A 24,496-nucleotide genomic window follows, 5' to 3' on the forward strand; every position below is an offset into this window, starting at 1 on the left:
CTTTGTGCTCCACGGAATCCCTTTCTCCTGCGCCATCTCTGATCCATCACAAACTTGTTCTGATGAAAGGAATCTGAACCCAGCACTTTAAAGGGTGTTTCTTCCCTTCCTGTGTGATGAAATTCCAACATGTTGGTAACACCAAGTGTTCCAAAAGGGGCAGGAGCTCCGTGAGGGATGAAGAACCACCTCACCCTCACCGTGCCCTCTCAGCACTCCTGGATATGGCTCAGCTGTTCAAATCAAAGGCCCTGACCTGTACAAAGATTCCCTTTTCCTTGGTTTTACCTCTTTAATGTGGAGGAAATCCTTGGCATCGAAGGAGATGGCAGTGCTTGGGACAGGAACATCTTCATCCAGAGCCCCACAGTAACTCACGTTGGTCTTGACAGCAAATGCTACTGGTTTGGACTGCAAACAGAAAACCACATCAAAAAACACTGGGAGCTTTTCATCCATAAAAAATTCAGCCCTAATAATTTCACCCAGGCCAGCAGAGTGCAGCTGCCTGGAGAATATCCCCATTTAGAGGGGAATATTTACACGAAATTCCCCCAAACATCTCCCCTGCAGATATTCTGACTCAACTGCCAAAGGGTTTCAAAAGCAAGTGTTGAATTTTAGCAGCAGGCAGGAGGTAACTGGCACAAAGAGTCAGTGGGAAGAACACACCTTGGCCCTCTCAAGCTGGATGGCTGCTTGCTGCTCCCTTTCCTGGCGGATTGCTTCCCTGTCCTCTTCCAGAGAGACATCAGAGTCTGAGGGTCTGCTCGTGTACGAATCTGCTGAGCCCTGAAAGGAAAGCCAGGTCACTAAGAAAACACAGGCAAGGAACAGAAATCCCCTCCCCAGTCAAATTCGACTTTTAAAATCATTTATTCTTTTTTTTTTTTTTTTTTTTTGATTGGGTTTTCCAAAGACAAAACTCTCCTTCACTTTCTTACTGACACAGTGAAATCCAGCTCAGCTGTGGGTCCAAAAGTCTTTATAACACTCACATCCTGTTTGACAACCTCAGACTCAGGATTGTCAAGGGTTAGGTCACATCAAATATAATTAAGGAATTATAAAGCTTGGTTTGAATCATCCCTCCCCATGAATACACTCTGTTGTGTAAGGGCTTTGTTCTCATGCACACGGAGCTTTGTTCTGGGCTTCCAGGGGAGGGGAAAGTGGCAAAAAATGACATTATTAAAGCTGCTCAACAGCTCTGTATTGACATGACACGAAAGCAGCACGTTCAGGCAGCAGCAGAGAGCATCAGTCTGTGAGGGAGGAAAGAAGGTGCTGCCACAGTTGGACTTTTTTGCCATTTTCGGGACATTTTTCAGGATACCTGGCAAGGTCTGAAGTGTGCAGTGCCTCCTCTCTTTGTAGGAGTGATCCTGACTCCAGCATCCGCACACCTGATCTTTCTGTGTGTGGGGCCAGTGGAAAAACAGGGCTTTAACCCTGCAAAGCAGAGAATGTTTACTCCTGATCAGTCTGCGGCTCCGCGTGCTCCAACAGAGCCGCTCTACAGCATTATTTGCTTACTAATATTTTTATTTCCCTTACAGTGATTTATACCCTGCAGCACAGGCACTGTACAAGTCACTGTCCATGAAAAGTCACATATCCCTCAATATTGCTGGGAATACAGGGCCACTGCTGTGGATCCCTGTCCACCCCTGCGAATCCATGTCCATCCCTGCGAATCCATGTCCATCCCTGTGAATCCATGTCCATCCCTGTGTATCCATGTCCATCCCTGTGAATCCATGTCCATCCCTGTGAATCCATGTCCATCCCTGTGTATCCATGTCCATCCCTGTGAATCCATGTCCATCCCTGTGAATCCATGTCCACCCCTGTGAATCCATGTCCACCCCTGTGAATCCATGTCCACCCCTGTGAATCCATGTCCATCAGAAGATTTCTGGCTGAGAACCACTGATGAGCCTGTGCTCTTTCCTTGTTCCATCCTTATATCTTGGCCTGTCACTGGGAAAGGCACATTTCCTCCAGAACAGATTTGCCAACAGGAGCTTCACCCACTGCTGTGACTTTAAACCCACCAGAAATTTCCTTCCAGGACATTCCGCACTCAGGGAAAGCTGGGAAGGGCTGGGAAGATACAGGAGTTCAGGGTCCTGAGCTGGAACAAGTGGAGCATCCCCAGGCTGAACACTGGCATTAGAGGCTGGCAGCAGCTCAGCTTTTCCCAGCTGGGAAGCTGCACATCCTGCTCTTCCTTCTGCTTCCTCTGGGATGGAGCAGAGCCCAGGGAGCTCAGCAGCCACAGCTCCTGGCCAGGCCTCACCACAGACACCACCCAGTGCCTGAGCTCCCTTTCCATGGGGAAATTCCTGCTGCTGTCCACCCCGAGCTCCCCTGGGCCAGCCCGAGGCCGTTCCCTCTCCTCCTGTCCCTGTTCCCTGGCAGCAGATCCCAAATCCCCCCCGGCTGTCCCCTCCTGGCAGGGAATTCCCAAGAGGGAAAAGATCCCTCTGGATCCTCCTTTTCTCCAGGCTCAGCCCCTTTCCCAGCTCCCTCAGGAATTCTCCAACCCCTCAGTGTCCCAGAGCTGTCCCCAGCCCCGGAGGTGGCCCAGCAGTGGCAGCACAGGGCCGGGCACTGCCCTGGGGCACTGCTGGTTGTTTATTCCTCCAGGTCTGACGTGATCCATTCCCTCAGCGAGGGAATTTAACAGCAGCAGACCCCAGTGCCGGCCACGCAGCGCCCATACTGGTTTTTACTGGGGTGTGTGTGTGTTCTAACAGCGACTTAATTCCTGCAGTCAGAAGCGAGCAGCTGATGCTGCCAGGCCACCCCCGTGTGCTGTGACAGGCTGAGCAGCGCCCCGTGCCAGGTGGCAGGGACTGGTCCACTCCCAAACACGGAGCGCCTGATCCGGGAGACGCAGCCCCAGGACCGTGACTCACCCTGAAAACCGGGCACCCACTCTGCGAACAGCAGCGAGAGGGGCGCAAAAGGAGCCAAGCTCCTCTCGGCTTTCGGGTTCTGTTTGAAACGTTGGGAGTGAAGAGCAGAATTACGGCCAGAAATCTTGTGGAATATTGACAGAATATCGCCCAACAATCCGATGCAAACACTGCTGCCTGCTCAGCACCAAGTGCACTGAGTTCTGCTCCCACAGCTCCCACTTGCTCAAACTGCAACAGGGAATGAGAGGAAAAGAAAGAGGAAAGGCCACTTCCCATCTCTTTTTTGTACACCAAGGTGCTCCTAAAGGAAGAATTTCTTAGTGGGAAGGGTGGTCAGGCACTGGAAGGGGCTGTCCAGGGAATGGTGTCCAGGGAAGGACTGCAGGTGGCACGCAGTGCTCTGGGCTGGGCACACGGGGAGGGTTTGGGCACGATCTTGGAGGGCTTTTCCAACCTTGGTGACTCTGGCATTCTGTAAAAGGACCCTTTAACTTCTTGATTTTCACGCTGCTCAGAGCAGCAGCCTGGTCATTGGGGGGATATCACCTGTGCCCACAGTTTCACACGTAATATCTGAGGACCAATTATTAACCCCACCCTTACCTAACCCCAATCCCACAACCCTCTGGGAGACAGAGGAGCTTTGTCAAGTGGGACTTCAGTGAGTTCAAGAAACAGGCTTTTCTAGATAATTAAATTATTCAAGGCAATGAAAGACTCGTTGCTTTATACTTTGGGCTCCCGTGAATTCACTTTTTGTGCAATTTATTGTTTATTTTCTCCCTCTCTCATCAGCTGATGTAATTCAGCTTGTGGAGGTTTGAAGCAATCCCAAAAATGCCAAGAAGAAAGGCAAAGCAAGAAAGAACGGTGGGTCTGTTCATTTTTGTTCTCCTGCTCCTTGACTGGTCTGACACGTGAGGCTGCTGGAGGACGTGTGCTGAGGTGGAAAAGGTGACACAGTATCCCTGGTGAATGGCGATGCCCCAGCATTTTAGGGAGGAAGAGGCTGACATGAATCCTCCCCTCAGACACTACAACATCCACTCCTTTGTGATCACTGAAGGAATAATCAACCTTTAGCTGTTACAGCTAAAAAATGAAGACTTACTGAGCTTGCAAATCATTTTTCCCCGAGCGCCATAAATCCCCGGCTCCCGATTGCTCTCCCTCCATCCCTGAGGAATGCTCTGTCACTCCGCTTGTGCAATTAAAGCAGCAATCCATTAGCAGCTCCAATCAGCCAGACGACAGGCAGCCTCTCCTGACAAGATTTAGGGTGCTGTGGGGTCTATCCCAACCCGGAGAGCCTTTGGGAAAACATGCCAAGAGCTCCTGCCTGCTCCATTAGAGCAGCCAGGGCCCTGAACTCAGGGATCACCCAGGAAACTGAAGAGCTGAACCACAGGTAGCTCCAGTGCTTTGAAATTGGTCAGGAGATCAACTGAACACATTTTAGCAGACATGGAATCATGGAACCCCAGGATAGTTTGGGTTAGAGGGAATCTTACAGCTCATTTCAGGCCAGGGACACCTTCCAGCAGCCCAGGCTGCTCCAAGCCCCGTCCAACCTGGCCTTGGGCACTTCCAGGGATCCAGGGGCAGCCACAGCAGATCTGGGATTTCCAGCCCAGCCAGAAATTCCCAATCTCCCATCCAGCCCTGCCCTGTGGCAGTGGGAAACCATTCCCTGTGTCCTGTCCCTGCAGCCCTTGTCCCCAGTCCCTCTGCAGCTCTCCTGGAGCCCCTCCAGGCCCTGCCAGGGGCTCGGAGGTCTCTCCAGATCCTTCTCTTCCTCAGGCTGAACACCCCCAGCTCTCCCAGCCCTTTCTCTGGTTGATGAAACTTCCATCAGCCCATCCTCCCTTTCCCCCCCCCCAAGACAAACCCATCACAAACTGGAGCCTCAACTCGAAAGACGCCCAAGTGTCCTCAGCCCTCTGCAAGCTGCGGGTGGAATCGAGGGCACCTCCCTCCCCGAGGAGTTCGCAGAGCCCTGACAGAGCTCCTGACTCAGCACAAGGAGCACACACAGGCACGGGGATGGCTGCAGGCCCGTATGCTGCCATATGCCACGGAGTGTTCCAGAAATCACCGAAAAAAACCCACAGGAGGGTTATTCCTTGGGGAAGCAGCTCACTCCAAGCCCCAACACGAAGATCTCCCTGGTCCAGGCGCACAAGAGCAGGTTTAACTCACAGGTTACTACTAGAAGTATGTCATGGAGAGGTGGGGGTCAGAGAAACCAAGTATTAACTCATTGTTTTACACGAAAACAAGAACCAGAAGCTGAGGATTTAAAAACCCCCACATTTTAAATACCAGTGGCCATCACAGTTGGTGCTCACCTCATCCCAGCACTCAGGGTGGGCAGCTAAATTTAATTACTGGGCAGGTGATGTAATTAATTAAAAGGCAAATACAGAACAGTGGGGATCTCTTCCTTTGGCGTGAAAACCTCGCTGTGCTGCAATGGGAACTGGGGCCAGGAAAATCTGTGTGTGCCCAGGAAATAAAATACTGCAGAGTCCTACCCCAGGCTGGAGGGAGCTGCAGGCAGGAGCAGCAGGGAAAGCAAAGCAGTTATTCCCCTGTTTTGCTTTAATATCCTCTGGAATTATTCACTTTTCCCCCTCTGGAATTCCAAGCTCCATCCCAGCTGCTGCAATGTTCAATAGGGAGGTCCAGGAGCAGAGAGGTTCAGTGGGACTTTCCCACAGATTCCCAGGACAAGGTTCAGCTCCCAAGGAAATGATTTTCTTGCTGCATCCCCAACACGCACCAGGCAGCTGCACAACAGCTTGGCGCCGAGTCGTGGTTTCGGAATCGAATGCTCAGCAATTATTTCCTTCTATACGTTTGGTTAAATTTATTTAAGACAACTCATTAGGTGTCTCAGCAACTTGGAAATTACTAGGTAGTTAGAACATGTTTGGTTTTTTTTTTTCCTTTGGGAATACTAATTGTTAGAAAATAGGGCATTTCTCCCAACGTTTCCTGATCTCTTTTTATTTCACCCTGCATTTCAAAGCTTGCAGTCTATCTCCTTTCTCCAGCTGCCTTCGGCTCAGCACAGATTGTGTTGCTACATTTAAGAAGCAGAGTTTTAAAAAACTACTGGTAAAATATATCTCTGTTTACTGCCAAAACACTCCCATCTCTTTTGGTAACGGTTCAAATGAACATGGCAAGGCACAAGGTTTTGCTTAGCAGGCACCGCAGGTACACCCAAAGCCGGAGGTAATGGCTGGAGGAGAGATGAGCTGCTCTGAACTTTCCCTTTTCACAGGTTAAAAATCCAGATCTTCCTCCACCAAATAACCCCCAAAGCACTTTTTCAGAGCCAAGGGAGAGGTGAGGATCACAGCTACAGGTTCAGGTGCTTTACACCCAAAAAAAGTGTTGAAAATTTCCACACACAAACCTTTCAAATGCCACGGTTTTGCTCAGCCACAAGGCAGCAGAGACCTGCCTGGGAATGCTCTGATCCGTGCTTTATTCCAAACGCAGCTCGTGAGACCTGGGACTGAATCAACACCTCAACACCTCCAGCCTGGATTCCGCTTCACCCTCTGCAGCTGGGCCCTCTTTCTCAGGAAAGCTATTCAGCAGTCCCAGGAGAGGAAAAAAAAAAGGTGCCGTTTTTCCATGATAAAAGGCACCAAAACTGAAGCTGCAACGAGACGCTGCTTTATTTTGTCTAATTACTTCAGCTCCTGAAAGCTTTGAATGATCTTCCCAAGGCTCTGGGGAAGCTGCTGCTGTTGGGTTTGATGAAACCTGATCATAAAAAGTGCACCTGGTATCCTAAATGAGCTCTCTCCTGTGAGGAGGACGCTCCGTGTCTGTCCCACATAACACATTCTGAAGTCAAGAATGTTCCATAAGTCTCCGGGAGGGAAAAAAATAAAATAAAATAAATAAATTACAAATACTGCCCCCAAACTCAAGTTAATCATCCTCCCAAACTACACGAGGCATCTGTGGCTGCCATATGTGGTCTGCCACAGCATCCCCTCAGACAGGCAGCCTTCAGAATAATGCGGTGGGTTCCTAAAGCAGCCTCCAGTCACCCTCCTGTGCTGCCTGGCATGGAGAGGGGTGGATCACTTGAAAGAAAAAAATAAAAATAATCACACCTCCACCCAGTTCCTTGTTACTGCAACAGGGACACTTGACTTGGGAGCCGCAAGAGGATGGGCTCCCATTTCTCCTCTTACTTCGCTCTATTTATCTTTATTTCCCTTTTGGTTTCATGTGGCTGAGCGTGGTTTGCTCTCCCTGGGTCACCTTTGGGAGAACCAGGTTGGGCCAAGCTGGGGCTGCTCTCAGACACCACAGAATCCCAGAATCCCAAAATCCCAGCGTGGTTTGGGGTTGGGAGGGACCTTAAATCCCATCCAGTGCCTCCCTGCCATGGGCAGAGACACTTTCCACTGTCCCAGGTTGCTTTAAGTCCCATCCAAGCCTGGCCTTGGACACTTCCAGGGATCCAGGGGCAGCCACAGCAAATCTGGGAATTCCCAATTCCCAATCTCCCACCCAGCCCTGCCCTGTGGCGGCGGGAAGCCATTCCCTGTGTCCTCCTCCCCAGTCCCTCTCCCTCCTCACTTTCACAATCCCCTTTAGGCTACTGAAGGTGTCCCCAAAGCCCTTTCTTCTCCTCCAGGCTGAAAAAAGGAAAAAATTCCGTTTATTTCCCTGGAGCACTGGTCAGCAGCGCCCATTCGTTAGCTGAAGTGATTTTTCAACAAATAAGACCAGAATACTTCCGTGTGTATTATATTCAGCATACCCAAAGCAGGGGTGTGCAGTACAAGAATCTTCAGGGTTATTCTACATGTGAGGAGTGAAGTGGAATTTTCCTCAGTGTTGAGACGATCTTTGCCACCTGTCTGCTTTCACTGCATGCTCTCCCTAATCCCAACAGCTAATTTAAAGACTATACATCTTTTTTATTTTCAGGATTTTGATGATTACAGTGTCCTGATTTTCTTCTAGAGTGGTGTCACCACTTCCCACACCATCAAGGCTTTCACACGACCAAAATAACCCTGAATATTTATTTTACTTTTTTCTTTTTTTCCCCCCAACAGGAGCGGTTTAGAATGTCACAGAATCACAGAAGCAGCCTCCCATCTTGCACAGAATTAAGAGGAGAATTACTTTGTTTGAAACGTTCACTGCTGGGCAGTGAATGGGAAGGAATTGTCACATGCTGGGAGGGCATTGTTGAAATGAATTTCACGCCGCTTCATTCCAGCCAAGCAACTGATGGAGTTTGGGGGCCTAGGCTGGTTGTGTTATGGTTTTAATTAGCTCCTTCCTTCCAAAAGCCTCCAAACCGGCAGCTTTAGAAGCTGCTTTAAACACTGATAAACGAGGCTTACAAACATTTTTATGTTTTTTTTATATTTTTCCTCTCTTTTTTTTGGTACGTTTTTTCCCTTTTTATTTCTCCAAGGAGCTGCCACGATCTCCGATTACTTTTCTTGCAGCGAATCCTGAAATCACCTCGCTGCTGCACCTACAAGGAGCTCTCATGGACTGCCAGGAATATCTTGGGAAGAAAAAGCCCTGATTTTCCAAGTGCTGTAAAGAGCAACTCCTTCCCCCCAGGCCTTGCAAGGGAAAAACTCGACGTGCTGAGAGCAAAATACAGGAGAAAGGAGATTTTGCTGGCACCTGCTGAGGTAATATTTGAGAGGCCCTTAATTGCTGTAATCAGCCAGGGAGCCCAAGGACTTTCTAGGACTTCTGCTTCCCCACTTGGAATTCACAGGGATAAAGGATGGGAATTCAGTGGGCTCAATTCCAGCAGCTCTGCCCTAATCCTGCAGCTCTGAGAGCACTCTGAGCTCACCTACTGCCCCCCAAACCGGTTGGTTTTTATCAGCACCGCATAAAATGGGGGAAAACGACAATTTTTTTGTTTCCATGTCTGCTCCTGCTCGGATGTTTCTCCACACGCTGAAAACAAAAGGCTGTTGTGAGAGGGATTTGTTGCTGTCAGGTGGTTTGCGAGTACAGGACAAACAAAACCAACCAACCAACAAGGGATTTTGGGAAATGGAAACCGGGAGCAAATAAATACCCCAAGATTTTTAGAAGATTTGGGGATGCCATTGGCAAAATAGTGTCTCCATGTATTCCCTGCTGGGATAACTGGGAAGGTAAAAAATGACAGGTGGAAATGCAAATCCAGGAGGAGGGACAAGCCAGAACTTTGAGCTCCTCCAGCCACCATAAATCTTTTTTTTTACATATTTTCCCAAATTGTTACGACTATCTGGTCATCAGGGCCCTCAAACTCAACCCATTCTGGGATTTAATGATTGACAGTAATTTAGAGAGTTAAACATTAAAAATTCAAAGACAATTTTTTTATCATTATTTTTTAATAACTGCCTCCAGTTTTATCCCAAAATGGATTCTTAATGAAATATCTTAGGGGAAGAGATAGTTTAATATTCCTTCTTGCTAGCAACCAACAAGCATTCCAATCAGGAAAAAAATCCCATAGGAATCACTATATTACAACCCTATTTGATTCGGCACAAGCAATAACTGAGAAAGAGCCTGGATGGTCTCGCTCTGTGCAAAAACTCCTTCTCCACCCAAGTTCTCACATGCACCAGTAAACACAAATCTGCAGGAGCAAACAGGACAACATTCAACACTTGGATATTGGGTTGTTTGTTTTTTTTTGCTGAAAAAGGATAAAAAAAAAAGCCTTGTCAAGAGCAGAATCTGTCAATCTTGACAAGATTTAAAAGCTTTACAAAAGCTTTGCCATTATTTTGGGATAGTGCCGCAGAGGTATATGGGCTCCAAAAGGAAAATGTCAGAGGTTCAGCTGGTGCCCTACAAATCTGCACTGAAATGCAACCAAAAAGGCAGGGAATGGGGATGATGAGTGAAGTCAGAGCCTGCTCAAAGGGACAGAAACACATCCAGCAGGAAGGAGGGAAACATTCCCAGATGAGCAGCCACAGTACCAAAGTCCCAAGTAAGGAACTCATCCCCAGGCTGGAAGGCGGCGGGTGACACTGGGTGCAAAGCCACTCCGTGCATTTCCAAAGAAAGAGAAGGATGAGAGGGAAGAGTGTCAATCAAAACCCAGGCTGAACTTCAGGAAGTTCCCAAATTCCCCTTCGGCCCCGGGCTGAACAAAGCAAAGCCCCCAGCACCAGCAGAGAGCCCTCCCCTGGCACTGGAGCAGAGATTGCCGGCGTGACAGTGTGACACCGAGCCGGGCACACAAACACCCCACAGAACCCATCACAGCACGGCCAGGGGATGACACAGGCACAGCGTGTGTGTCTCTGCGGGACACGGACCACCAGGACAGCTCCAGAATAATCCCCTGCAAGCCCCAGTGCGCCGAGCTGCCGGCAGGAAGGAAAGGCTTCCGTTCGCCTCCCGTTTCTCCGGTGCGTTTTAGCCTGAACTGTTTGTTATCTCCTCCCTCCCGTGCACGGAGCTCTGCCCTGGAAGCCGTCGCGTTGATGGCTCCTGAGGGATCAGGGCTGTGTTCAGCCGCAGTGGCTGCTGTGCACATCTTACAGCCCTGCAGGATGATCCGATTCCGTGCTCTGGAATTCCTGCAGCGTGAGCAGGGCACAGCTCCGCGTGCTCCGCGGCCGGAGCATCCGCCGGCTCCCGTCCCTGGGCACGGCGGGGAACGCTGCGGGCTCCGCAGGCGGAGGGGGAGGAGGGCAGGGCAGGGCAGGGCAGGGCAGGAGGAGGTGCCACAGCGGCTCCGGCAGCGCCTTCCAGCCCGCAGGGATCATCATCCCCCGGGGCTGCCACCCAGGGGTGAGCCCCCACTTGTCCCTTGCGAACAGCCAAAGCTTCCCGAGCCAGGGAAGGGACAGCACGGGCTGTGTTCCCATGGATGTAAGGACGAGGCGAGGTTTGGGCACGCAGGGTCACCTTCCATCCCCAAAGGAGGATTTTTCCCCCAGCCCCACCAATGACACGCGGCAGAGGGAAAGTACAAAACGCCGGGCTCCCCTGTCACGTCCCTCCTCTCCAAGGAGGCTGCCCCATCCCTGGAGGAGTGCGGGGCCAGGTTAGACAGAGCCTGGAGGGGAAGGTGACCCTGCCCGTGGCAGGGGGTGGAAGGAGAAGGGCTTCGAGGTCCCTTCCAGCCCAGGCCATTCTGTGATTCCTGCATTCCTGTTAAGTTCCTGCCCCCCGCACTTCTTTCCCAGCATGGAAGTGCAGAGCGAGCACAGAGCACCACGGGCACAGGCAGGATGTGAGCTGCCTCCCGCTGACATTTGTGTCTCTATGGTGCTGCAGCCCCTTCCCCACCTCCACCCTGCAGCTCATCCCAAAACGTGCCAAGAGCCGGGCAAGGCACGCTGCCGACATCCCCCGATTAGTAAAGGGAAACGAATAAATGGGAGGAAAAACGTGCAGAGCCTGCGGGAGGAGGAGCTGCTCCCTTGGATGTGCCCGCAGGAAAACCGGAGAGGAGCAGGACGTGCCTCATCCCTCCCCACCGGCAGCACCGTCACAACTGCGGGCACAGGCACAGAGTGCCTTCTTCCTTGCTCTAGGAGAAAGGAGTGAAAAAAGATGAACAGAAATCCCCCCCAAGTCCCCGAGCTCTCCAGAGATTGCAGCAGGACCCAGGCAGGCAGCAGCCACTTGGGAAAGCACTTTGCTGACTGTGATGGGAGAAAGCTGCTTCAGCTCCCAGCTGCTGGGGAAAAGGGGCTTTTTCTCTCTTTTTTTTTTTTTATTTTTTTTTTATTTTTGCAACTAATGCAGCAACTTGGGTGAAAAGGCAAAGGGAGGAATTATTTAAGAGCTGAAAGAAACGTGCAGCCATCAGGACTTTTGGGCTGCACTTCGTTGAAATACATCAGCTCCTCTGAAAACCCACGTTTGGTTTTATCCCTCTGCTCAGCTCAGGCCCCAAATTTCAGATTTAAAGGCACAAGTAGTTCTGTTTTAGATTGCTTTGAAAATGTTCAGCAAAAGCAGCCTGAAAAGCCGTGATGCCTTTGGAGAGATCTCCTCACTGATCAGTTCTCAGCACAAACACCACCGCGGTGTTTGTATTTATTTGCCTTGTTGTGGTTGTTACTCTGGGAATTTCTTTACCTGGATGAGATCAGACCATCCAGAAGAAAGGCAGACAAGCTTTATGAATAATTACGTGTTGTGGAATGTAAAACATTCCATTCTGATACCAAAGAGAGCTCATGCATCTTTTATAAATTAAATTCTCGCCCGTGAAGGAAGACACAAGATATCTGTGCAAAGTTACATCCCTTTGAAGGCATCTTCCCCCCCCCAGCAGGTACCACCTGCACGCAGAGAACCTGAAGGAGGAATCCCAGGACAGAAGTTTCCTCCTGCAGACAACACAGAGTCTGCGGGGTCTGACGGGTTTGTGTGTGTTACATCCAAGAGGCTGCTGACAGAAACTGTGGCTGTCCTGTCTCTGGGAGTGTCCAAGGCCAGGCTGGATGGGGCTCTGGGATGGTGGAAGGTGTCCCTGCCTGTGGAACTGGCTGGGCTTTAAGGTGCCTTTCAACCCAAACCCCTCTGGGATTCTAAGAACGCCAACAAAAAGGGAAGATTTCTGTGTGACGCATTCAGTACAGAGCAGTGAAGCTAAACATTTAACAAGGTTCCTAAATATTCCAACAGGCAAACCATCGTCAGCATCAGCACCAAAAGGACATCCAATGGTGAGTGTGAAGGCCTCAGCCAAGTTCCCAAAACAACTCCTATGCGTCCACCAGCAGTGTATGAATTTTGAATGTGAAATGGGAAATATTCCACTCCCACTCAGGCTCTGTGTTTGCATTGATCTATTAAAGGGAAATATCACTTAATGCATTCCCGAAATGAATCCGTTCCAGGCAGAACAGGAGCTACTCAGCACTGTACTCCTGCACTTGCTACCACTCTGCTCCTTGGGGCAGCAAGTAAAAATCAACAGACAGCTGTAACTGGCATGGAAAAATGGAGGGAGGCAAAGCAGAACTCATTTGTCTGGTTTTCCATCTGCCAATACCCCGTTCATTTTCCAATAAGAGATCGATGACAAGTGCACGGCTCCAACATTCCTGGTTCATGGCGTGCAAAAACATCTCGAGAACATTGTAACCAGAGCAAGCACCACAGTGGGGATAAAGCTCCTTCTCTTACTTGTCAGAAACTTTGGAAATAAATGTACTTTGAAGTAGTTTTGCCCACTCTCCTTGTTCCAACAGACACTTCAGTGGCACGTTTTATTCAGTTCAAGTAATGCTGCTTACAGAACATGAGCTGGCAGCTTGGTCGTGTCCCGCACTGCAGAAACCTCCCCTGAATCCAGCCGGAGCCTCGTGGGCAGGTGAGTAGAGCCACAGGAATCCCAGCCAGCTCTTCTCCCAGCATGGACACTGATTTCTGTGGGATCTGTCGGCCCTGGAGCGTGGCAGTTTTGTTCCTGAGCTTTATCACAGGGTTCAGGATGGAGCCCTCGGTGCCAGGAGCTGCTCTGAGGTCTCCCACAGCTGCCAGAGGCAGGCCCAAGCTGCCACTGGCTTTCTTTTATTTTTTCTTTGATGGGATTTTCCAGTTATCGGTCATAATTGAAACATCCTTTCCTAAGTGTCATGCTGGGGCTTGTTTTGTCAGGACCTGATGAGCTCACCACTAATTGTCCTGGAACATAAAATTTTATCACGGTATCTCATGACCTATATGTCGCAGATTAACTGATGATTTGTCAGAACACATCATCCTCCCAAGCAAGAGAGAGACATTCTCCAAGGAATCCACTCTGGGGGTTAAACCATTGCCAAGAAATCGTGCATGGAAAGGAGAGGTTTATAAAGCAGTAACAATTAGAAACACGATTTTATTCTTATTCTAAGAGATTAAAGGCTGTGATAAAGGCTGAACTGTTAGGCCAGGGGTACTGAGGTTGGGAAATTCCTTTAAGGGCACAAGGGACTCCACAGTACTTGGCTCTGTGAACAGGAAAAAAGGGACAGGGAGGATGCCTTGGCCACCTCACCCTAGAGCCTGTCCCACGAGGGCTGAGGGGCCATAAAGGACATTTTACTGCCAACAAAACCCTCCAGCCTCTTCCCCACCGAGAGCACAGCACCTGCAGAACACCCTCCCCAAGGACACGGCACATTTCTGCCACCCCTGACTGTGATCCACTCTGCCAAGGCCACGCAGCCCCTGGGAGGAGGCAGAAAGCACAAACGAGCTGAGCAGAGTCCATTCCCAGGGAAATGTCCCAGCACAGCACGGGGAGGGGGAAAAAAACCAAGGGAGGACTCAGAGGGAGAATATATTTGGTATAAGCAGGATTCTCTCAAAATAGAAAGGCTTGTGAAGTTTTATGGGAAGCGTAAGCAGCTCGTTCAAACACACTTCAGCACTCCAGTACTCAGCACGGTGATAGGGAGTGGTTTTTTTCCTCATGATTTCTCCCTTGTTGCTGTAATAAATCAAATCCCTGCCAGGCTGCATTCCCCATGCTGGGGAAGCAGCACAAGCAAACTGCTCCGTTTCTGTAACTGATGGAGCCTTTGTCCTGTGTGACTTTTTAGGGAAAGAAAACCCAAAGAAATGAAACCAGAAGAGCGGCCCCTTGTCCTCCTCTCCCGGGGTTTTCTGCCCTTGTGGAAATTAAAACCCTCCTGAGGAGCAGAGCAGAGCCTGGAGCCACCACTGCCCTTCCTGAGTCCTTTCCCCAGGACATTTCAAACCCCTTCTGACAAGGCTTCAGAGAGAAAAAGCAGATTTACACCCTGTGTTGTGCATTCACAAATTCAGGCGCTGCCTTCCGTGCTGGTGGGAAAGCTTGGCTGGCTCTGGCCATTGGAATATTCTCCAAATCAAAACTCCAATTTGCTTGATCAGCACCGTGGGGCAGGCAAACAAAGCTGCTCACTGTGCTCCACACATTGCACCTGAGCGGATATTTGTGCTGAGAGATGAAAAGAAGGAAAAGGGCACGGCAAAAGAAACCACTCTAGACCTGAAACCAGTTCGGCGCTGGCATGAAAACCAGTGACAAAGCACTGTGGAAAAATACAAAGCAGGAGCTGAGGAGCAAAATCCTGACACCACCTGGGATCCCTACGGAGCTCAGCGCTCGGCCAGCTAAATGACATTTTGGAATGAATGACTGGATTCCAAACGACCACGAGCAGTTGTCCGGCGTGTAAAGCAACCTGCATTTGGGTGAAGGGCTGATTGGGAAGATCAGGCTCTGCTATCTCTCTACAAATGCACGTTCTAAGGGAGAACATCCAACAGCTCAGGGTCTCCCAAGCACAGCATGGTTTTGGGAGATAGGGAAGCAAGCCATGGCATCAACAAATCCTCGGTTAAGCTTCTCCCCTCGTTATTTATGATTTCTGTGATGTGCTCCTTCAGCACCAAGAGCCACTCTCCTCCCTCCAATGCCCTTGAGCCCAGGGAGAGCTGCCTGCACTTCCCAGCAGCAGCATTTCCTTAAGCAGCGGGCAATTTGGAGAGCAATCTGCAATCCAGGAGCAGCACAGCGCTGAGAGGGCCCCGTGGTTTTTTTGGCTGCACTCCACAGGGAACCAGGAGTTCAGCACAAGGGATCCAAAGGCAGGGTGAAGCCGTAGTTAATCACACACCTCAGTGTGTGATTAAACTCACAGTTTAAGCAACCACACCCCGTCCCATCAGCTGAGCTCTGACCTGCAGCTGCAACTGGAAACACAAAATTATCTATTTCTGTTACCTATTCCTCATCATGCCTCTCGTTTAGATGACTTGAAGCTTTTCTCTCTCTCTCTCTTTTTTTTTTCTCCATTTCAATGTATTTCTGGTGTTCTGGTATAAAAAAAGCACCTCTATGGAAACAGCAAGCAGCAATTTATAAAAACGACTTATGATTCTTACTGAGGGTTTTATTTGACTACTATACTATCAAATCACAATGTGGCATTTAAGGAACAGAAGATCTGAGTCAGAGAGAAAACCATCCTCACAAGAGCACAAAACAAGGCAAGCGCAGCTAATGCTGTAGTAGTAGAATTTTGGATATTTTAGGAGGAAAAATCTAAGCAAATCCACCCCAGCAAAGCCCCAAACAAACCACCTTGCAGCCCTCTCAAGGCAGCCCTTTCCACACGAGATGAATATCAGGCAGCTGATGATTCATGAGTCAAGGCGGTCTATTAAGGGCCAACAGAAATGGAAACAGATTTGAAACTGTCAAAAACACACAAAAGCTTTGACCACGTAAAAGCCAAATTTCAGTGCGAATTCAGGAGGGCAGAGGACAATTATCTTTTTGTCAGAAAATATTGATTATCGTCCCAATCAAGGCAGAGTCTAGCACGCATTTTGAAACTAAAAATCCGACATAAGCAAGCAGCAAGTAGATAATTGATCAGGAAAAAGCTCCTGCATGCCTAGGTCCTGACATCACTCAGCCTTTTTCGGGTGAAACATCAGAAACTGCACTAATTGAAACGGGGAAATTAAGAACAGTTAAGCTCAAAGAGAAGCTGGGTGTCTCCAGCAAACCAGTGGCACACTGCAAACACTTCTCCCAGTTCACATTCCCAGGTTTTATTTGGCAGCTGAAAAAGCTTCTGCTTGGTCTCGGCTGCTGGTTGTACAAAGATGTTCTACAGAATGAACTGGGTGTTGTAAAACCCAGTACATGAGCGCTGAAGAGACAGCACGAAAACCACTTCTAAATACACATTCACAGAGACACCAGACACAAATCCAATCAATACCTGGAGATGAACTTCCCTATACCAAGGTTTGTTTTTCTATAATCCCTTTTTCTGCTTGGGCAGCACCCAGAGATCTTCTTGTCTCAGGTGCCATGAGAAAAGTGCACGCTGGCAGCAGAAGGAAGGGCAGGTTTGAGGAATAGTGGCACTGGAAAAGCAGGGGAGTAGTGCAGTGTCCTCAAAACACAGTGCTGACCATTCTCATGGAATGTGTTTTCCCACTATTCCCATCACCTGCTTCCTAAAAATTCTCAGCAATGCTCAAGAATTACATGGAGTAACTGGAGACAAACCCTAAATAATGCAGCAGCACACAGTCCTGCTCAGGGCCCTTTTTACAGCAAACTGGGACCATTGATTCCCAGGGCTGATCTCACTGCTGCCTAGTCCCGATAAACACCAAAGGACTTTCAGAATCTAAAATACTCAATCCCGCCACAAGCGTTTGTCTAACTCGTGGTGACAGAGTCTGAACTTGCAGAGAAGTTGGCTTACTTCAGGCTTACACAGCAGTGTAGGCAAGTCCTGCCTCCCTGGTGAACTGAGAGGGAGGGAGGCTGTGGATGCAGGCATGGGAATTGCCAAGGGAAGCCAGGCAGGCTTAGATGCAGGTCAAACAGCTACAAGAGCTCTAGGAAAGAAGGCTCAGGAGAGGAGGATAGGCTGGGGAAAGAGCAAATAAGTAAAAGGAGTTACTAATAAAATCTACTACAGCATGGCAAGCAAAGCCACCTTTCCATCTCCTTTAGGGGTCAGAGGCAGCACATGGAAATCCAATCAGTACCTCAGTAGGAACTTCCCGACCAAAATTCCCCAGGTGGAAGCCGAAGGCGTGAGAGAAACGCCTTTTTCCATGGCTGGGACAGGAGGAGGCAGAGCTGCCAAGCCCGGGAAGCGCCGGCTGACCAAGGGAAAAGGCACGGGGTGTGTCTGTGCCATCTGGGGCTGTCACCGGCCATGGGGCTGTCACCGGCCCTGGGGCTGTCACCAGTCCTGGGGCTGTCACCGGCCATGGGGCTGTCACCGGCCATGGGGCTGTCACCGGCTCCTGGGGCTGTCACCAGTCCTGGGGCTGTCACCAGTCCTGGGGCTGTCACCGGCCATGGGGCTGTCACCGGCCCTGGGGCTGTCACCGGCTCCTGGGGCTGTCACCGGCCCGGGGGCTGTCACCAGTCCTGGGGCTGTCACCGGCTCCTGGGGCTGTCACCGGCTCCTGGGGCTGTCACCGGCCCGGGGGCTGTCACCAGTCCTGGGGCTGTCACCGGCCATGGGGCTGTCACCGGCCATGGGGCTGTCACCGGCTCCTGGGGCTGTCACCGGCTCCTGGGGCTGTCACCGGCTCCTGGGGCTGTCACCGGCTCCTGGGGCTGTCACCGGCCCTGGGGCTGTCACCGGCTCCTGGGGCTGTCACCAGTCCTGGGGCTGTCACCGGCTCCTGGGGCTGTCACCGGCCATGGGGCTGTCACCAGTCCTGGGGCTGTCACTGGCCATGGGGCTGTCACCGGCCCGGGGGCTGTCACCGGCTCCTGGGGCTGTCACCGGCTCCTGGGGCTGTCACCGGCCATGGGGCTGTCACCAGTCGTGGGGCTGTCACCGGCTCCTGGGGCTGTCACCGGCCCTGGGGCTGTCACTGGCCCTGGGGCTGTCACCGGCTCCTGGGGCTGTCACCGGCCATGGGGCTGTCACCAGTCCTGGGGCTGTCACCGGCTCCTGGGGCTGTCACCGGCCCTGGGGCTGTCACCAGTCCTGGGGCTGTCATCGGCCCTGGGGCTGTCACCGGCCCTGGGGCTGTCACCGGCTCCTGGGGCTGTCACCGGCCCTGGGGCTGTCACCAGTCCTGGGGCTGTCAACGGCCATGGGGCTGTCACCGGCCATGGGGCTGTCACCGGCCATGGGGCTGTCACCAGTCCTGGGGCTGTCACTGGCCCCGGGGCTGTCACCGGCCCTGGGGCTGTCACCGGCCCGGGGGCTGTCACCAGTCCTGGGGCTGTCACCGGCTCCTGGGGCTGTCACCGGCCCTGGGGCTGTCACCGGCCATGGGGCTGTCACCGGCCCTGGGGCTGTCACCAGTCCTGGGGCTGTCACTAGCCATGGGGCTGTCACCAGTCCTGGGGCTGTCACCGGCTCCTGGGGCTGTCACCAGTCCTGGGGCTGTCACCGGCCATGGGGCTGTCACCGGCCATGGGGCTGTCACCGGCCATGGGGCTGTCACCAGTCCTGGGGCTGTCACTGGCCCTGGGGCTGTCACCGGCCCTGGGGCTGTCACCGGCCCGGGGGCTGTCACCAGTCCTGGGGCTGTCACCGGCTCCTGGGGCTGTCACCGGCCCTGGGGCTGTCACCGGCCATGGGGCTGTCACCGGCCCTGGGGCTGTCACCAGTCCTGGGGCTGTCACTAGCCATGGGGCTGTCACCAGTCCTGGGGCTGTCACCGGCTCCTGGGGCTGTCACCAGTCCTGGGGCTGTCACCGGCCATGGGGCTGTCACCGGCCATGGGGCTGTCACCGGCCATGGGGCTGTCACTGGCCCTGGGGCTGTCACCGGCCCTGGGGCTGTCACCGGCTCCTGGGGCTGTCACCGACCATGGGGCTGTCACCAGTCCTGGGGCTGTCACCGACCATGGGGCTGTCACCAGTCCTGGGGCTGTCAACGGCCATGGGGCTGTCACCGGCTCCTGGGGCTGTCACCGGCCATGGGGCTGTCACCGGCTCCTGGGGCTGTCACCGGCCATGGGGCTGTCACCAGTCCTGGGGCTGTCACCGGCCATGGGGCTGTCACCGGCTCCTCGCAGTGCTGGCACGGCGCCCTCCCTCAATTCCCGGGCCCTCCCAGCGCTTCCTGGCCCTGCCATGGCCAGGTCCTGGCTGACCCCACACCTCGCTGGCCCCACACCTCGCCGGCCCCACACCTCGCCGGCCCCACACCTCGCCGGCCCCACACCTCGCCGGCCCCACACCTCGCCGACCCCACACCTCGCCGGCCCCACACCTCGCTGGCCCCACACCTCGCTGACCCCACACCTCGCCGGCCCCACACCTCGCTGACCCCACACCTCGCTGACCCCACACCTCGCTGACCCCACACCTCGCCGGCCCCACACCTCGCTGACCCCACACCTCGCTGACCCCACACCTCGCTGACCCCACAGCGGCCCCGGCTCGCTCCATGCCCGAGGCAGAGCCCGGCTGAAGTTCCCAATCCCGGGCAGCTCCTCCCGGATAAGGCACTGAAGTACCCGATAAATCCTCTCCCGTGCTGACAAGCCTTAATGTGACACCCCCAGAGGAGAGGAAAGGTGTTCCACGTGCTCAGGTGTTGCCCTGAAGGGATAAATATAAACCAACAACGCAAAAGGGGCTGTTCTGACAGTTCTGCAGGTACAGAGCGCTGACCCGAGGCAGGTTTTATTCCTGGGGCTGGCACGGACTCCGTGTCACGGGGTAGTTCCTGCTAACTCCTGTAGGTAATTTTTTTAATGACGTGCTGCCTTAATGGAAAGGTAATTTTATAGAAGGAAAAAGTGATTTCTTATGGGAAGGTTTCACTGAAGTTTGTGAAAAAGGTGGAGGAGTCTTTCCCAAAATCAAAGAGAAACTCTGGACTGGTCTATGGAGCAGCATTCCAACCCCTCCCCACCACAGACACACCACGGTGAGTTCCCAACTGTGATTCCCAACAAGATTCATTCATTATTCCCTTACCCAGGGGATCTCACTGCCTTAAGCCCCCGTGCTAATGGGCTTTTATATCCTCTCATGATCAAGAATGTGAAATTCTTCCCTACAAGGCAAACAAGCTTTAACTCCCAAAAGGGTGACCCTGTTTAGAGCTACCCAAAGAATTTTTTAAAAAGGCCTAAAAATAAAAATAAAAAAATCACAAGGCAGGATAACAAGTAAGGCAAAAATCCTCAGTGGGAAGAGGTTTCTCCCTCAGTGATGCACTCTCCATCTTTCTGTGCTCCTGACAAGACACTTGTCCCTGCAGAACTTGTTCACTTCCACATATCCCTGCACCTCTTTTCCTAAACGGGGAAAGGACTTCTTCTCTACAATCACTGGGAGTTTTTCCTCAGCTTCAGCAATGTAATTTTCCTCCTCCAAAAAGCCTCACACCAGCTACTGCCTCATCTGCTTCACGTTAATCATCACAGCTGGTAATGGACTGTAATACCACGCACACACTCATTACTTTATCGATCCATCAATAAAAATGGTATTTTTGCATGTTTTATATATACGCACACGCACAAACACGTTATAATAAGAGCTGCTGCTACAAACATCATGGAAATATCCGTTCACTGCCAAAAAAATATGTTTGCCACCGGTTTCAACAGGAAAATTTCACCTGCACACTCCTCCCGGCGTTCTCTGCGCAGCGAATCAGGAGAAATGATTTTACAGTACCTTCCCAAAAGTGAGCGTAAGCGGGGATAAGTGCCACTCACTGCCCATTCACTGCCGCCTGGAACGCCAATTCAGGCCGCGCTCTGCAGGCAGGGTTTTCCGAGGGCAAATGCCCGCTCCGGGCAGACATTCCCGTGCCGGTGACTCACGTGGCCGTGGTTTATTCCGCGCTGGAAGCGCTGCAGTCAGCACCAGCCCTCCCGGCTCCAGGGGAGGCTCGGAGCCCGGAGCTGCTCCAGCTCTGCGATGAGCCTTCCAGGTCCTAACCCAGAACAATGCCGAGGCGTTGCTCTCAGCTCCGCACGCTCAGTTGTTTGCTCTTCACCGCGGGGAAGCACAATTCCACCGCGGTTTGTTTTCCACCGTCTCAATCCTCTCCTCTCTGGCCAGAAAAGCGACACTCATGTGACCCATCCCCCGTACCTGTCTGCCAGGATACTGTCTCGGCAGGCATTCCCGATCCCTGAGTCAGGAGCTAAAATAATAAGGTTTAATGTTTTAAAGCAAGCGGTTCAGGAGCATAAAGCAAACAGGCACTCGGGGAATTTTAACTGCTTTGTGACTGAGCCTTTGGGGTTTATGGCCTCCGGGTTTTCCATGCAACTGGGAGATCCCAATTGCTTTTAGGGTTTGGGGTGTTTTTATTTGGGGGTTAAGGCCTGAAGTTTTTCCATGCAACTGGGAGATCCCGATTGCTTTTAGGGTTTGGGGTGTTTTTATTTGGGGGTTATGGCCTCCAGTTTTGCCATGCAACTGGGAGATCCCGATTGCTTTTAGCATTTGGGGTGTTTTTATTTGGGGTTTATGGCCTCCAGTTTTTCCATGCAACTGGGAGATCCCGATTGCTTTTAGCGTTTGGGGTGTTTTTATTAAGGAGAGGGAGGTTCCCACATATTCCCGTGACTCTGGAAATGAGCTCTATCAAAAGCATTCTCAATTAGAGAGAGGCTGTAAAATTTAAAAAGCTGTAAAAGTGCATTATCATAAACTGCTTCAGAGAGTATTAAGGAATCTGGAAATGACTTCTTCATCCCAATCCTTCCAAGTGGACATCTAAAGACCAAGCACCCCTCATCTATAAACACAATTCTTCCAGCACAAATCCTAACCCAGATGTTTGTGCAACAGGTCTCTGCTGCCATTAAAGTTGCTTTTCCCAAATAACGTTTTTGGAAGAGATCTTGACTGAAACATGAGCTAAACCACAAGAAATTCCACCTCAACATGAGAAAGAGCTTCTCTCCATGGAGGGTGGCCAAGTCTGGAGCTCTGTCCAGGGAAGGTGTGGGGTCTCCTTCTCCAGAGACATTCCAGACCCATCTGGATGCATCCCTGTCACCAGCTCCAGGTGACCCTGAAGGGATGTCCAAAGGTCCTTTCCAATCCCCTGGGATTCTGGGAACGCACACAGTTGAGCATCTCAGGAGCACCTTTCAATCCACCACACATTTACCTGCATTCTCTGCTGAACTTTTATAAGCAACACTTTTCTTCTACACCAACCACACTATCCAGCAAATTCAGTTTTCTCGGCCCCTAATGCTGCATTTTGAAGTTGTCTTCTTAAGAGCATCACTGGACTCTGCTGAAAGACATTAACCCAGCACAGGACAGACTCGGGATGGAGAACAGCTCCCAAGGACTCACGTTTTGCCTGGTTTACAGAAACATCCAGCTGGATCCCAGAGCACATCCCTGAAGGAACCAACACACTCATCTGCACTTGGCCTGGCAGCTTGCGAGCGGCAGCAGCGAGAGAGAACCCAAAGGAAAAGTTAACACACGCATCCCTAAAGGGCAGGAATTTCTAAATTGACACAAAAGCCTTTCCTCATCCCTGGAAGTGTCCAAGGCCAGGCTGGACAGGGCTTGGAGCAACCTGGGATGGTGGAAGGTCTTCCTGCCCGTGAGATGAGCTTTAAACCCTTTCAAGCCAAACCATTCCAGGCTTCTAAGCAGAACAGCTTCGAAATAATTCAGACACCCAGTTCGGAAGGATTCCAACGTACAGGATTTCCTCTCAACATGGTGCACCGCATTAATGTCAATTTTGCACAGTTGTTGCTCCTATGTCCCTGAAATAAAGGGATGCTAAAACAAGCGAGGCACCACTTAAGAGGGATTCCACTCACAGACCAACACTGACACAGGCACGAAAAATTCCTCATCCGAAGCCCTACAGGACCCATCCATTCTCCCGAGGGCACCACATCATACCATACAGACGTCTGCATTGACGCACCCTCTATATTATGTTGTTATCTGTGTATTTTACGAGCTGTCCACGCCGCCTTATGTAACGGATCCCTGTTTAATATGGAGCGGCGTGTCCACGGCCGCGGCGAGCCCGGCCATTCTCCCGGGCGCCGAAAAACACCCACGGGCACAGCGCTGGGGAACGCTCCGGAACCCACGGGTCTGACCACGGCACCGGCGGTTCTGTGCTGCCGGAGAACCATTTTGCCAGGGATGCCGGGGAGGGATGATTCCCTAGGGAACCACGGCAGCCCGTCCCGGCATCTCTGGGGCAGCACAGGGTCACCCCCCGGCGCCTCGCCCGCAGCACAGACACCCAGCCCGCCCCGTGCGGCTCTGCGCGCCCCCCGCCCCGCTCCCCGCGGCACTCACCGCCTCCGAGTCTTCAAACCCATGCAGGTACAAGTTGTCGTACATGGAGAGCCGGTGCGGGGGCCGGTGCGGGGCCGGAGGGCCGGGGGAGCGCGGCGGTGGAGCGCGGTGAGGCGGCGGGGCCGAGCTCCCTGAGCGCTGCGGCGGCGGCGCCGCCTCCCCCCCGCCCGCCCCGCCGCTTCCCGCCCGCCGCGCCGCCGCCTCCCATTGGCTGAGCCGCGCCGCCGCCGCCGCGCCATTGGCCGGGACGCGCCGCCGCCGCCGCGCTATTGGTTGAGACGCGCCGGCCGCGAGCAGCGCTGCGCGCTGGCGCCGCCTCACGGGCTGGTGGCGGCGGCGGTCACCGGCTTATTTATAATAAAACTCGTTCACAATAAAATAATACCGTATGGTGTGGAGAAATCGGAGGTGAGGTCTCATTAATGCATATAAATATCTCCAAAATATGCTGGTGCCAGGCTCCGCTCAGTTGTGTCCGTGACAGGTTGAGGGGCAATGGCCGTAAAATAAAACAAAAGCTTTAATAAATAATAATAAAACATAGCTCAACATGAGGGAAAAGATCTTTCCGTGAGGGTGAAAGAGCACTGGAACTGCTGCCCAGAGTCACTCCAAACACCTGGACACATTCCTGTGTCACCTGCTCCAGGTGACCCTGGCTGGACTGGATGGTCTCCAGAATTCCCTTCCAGCCCAATTCTGTGATTTATTTACAATAAAATACAGTTTTTCTTCTTCAAGATTCCAGAGAACAGTGAGTGGTTTCCAAGGAAAACCATCC

At 52.0% G+C, this 24,496-nt stretch overlaps 1 protein-coding gene across 6 annotated transcripts in view; it reads right to left on the reverse strand.

Annotated features, from left to right (window-relative positions):
• The window catches only part of CACNB4 (calcium voltage-gated channel auxiliary subunit beta 4), an 80,280-nt gene that overhangs the window by 23,370 nt on the left and 32,414 nt on the right, over window positions 1-24,496 (reverse strand). For 5 of the 6 annotated variants that reach the window (XR_010722174.1, XR_010722175.1, XR_010722176.1 and 2 more), the window contains exons 3-4: window positions 673-792; window positions 289-411 (exon numbers count right to left, since the gene is read on the reverse strand). Coding sequence is in view for 3 of the 6 variants with exons in the window: in XM_066190462.1 (XP_066046559.1) it covers window positions 289-411; window positions 673-792 (243 nt within the window). In the remaining 3 variants the exon portion in view is untranslated. Of the gene's footprint in view, window positions 1-288; window positions 412-672; window positions 793-23,715; window positions 23,825-24,496 lie in introns of those variants that run through there. The other variant, XM_066190463.1, reaches the window with a different exon arrangement.

The sequence above is a fragment of the Chamaea fasciata genome, unplaced genomic scaffold (assembly GCF_029207755.1).
Source record: "Chamaea fasciata isolate MVZ Bird 193981 ecotype frontalis unplaced genomic scaffold, bChaFas1.0.hap1 SCAF_8, whole genome shotgun sequence".
Lineage (NCBI taxonomy): Eukaryota > Metazoa > Chordata > Aves > Passeriformes > Sylviidae > Chamaea > Chamaea fasciata.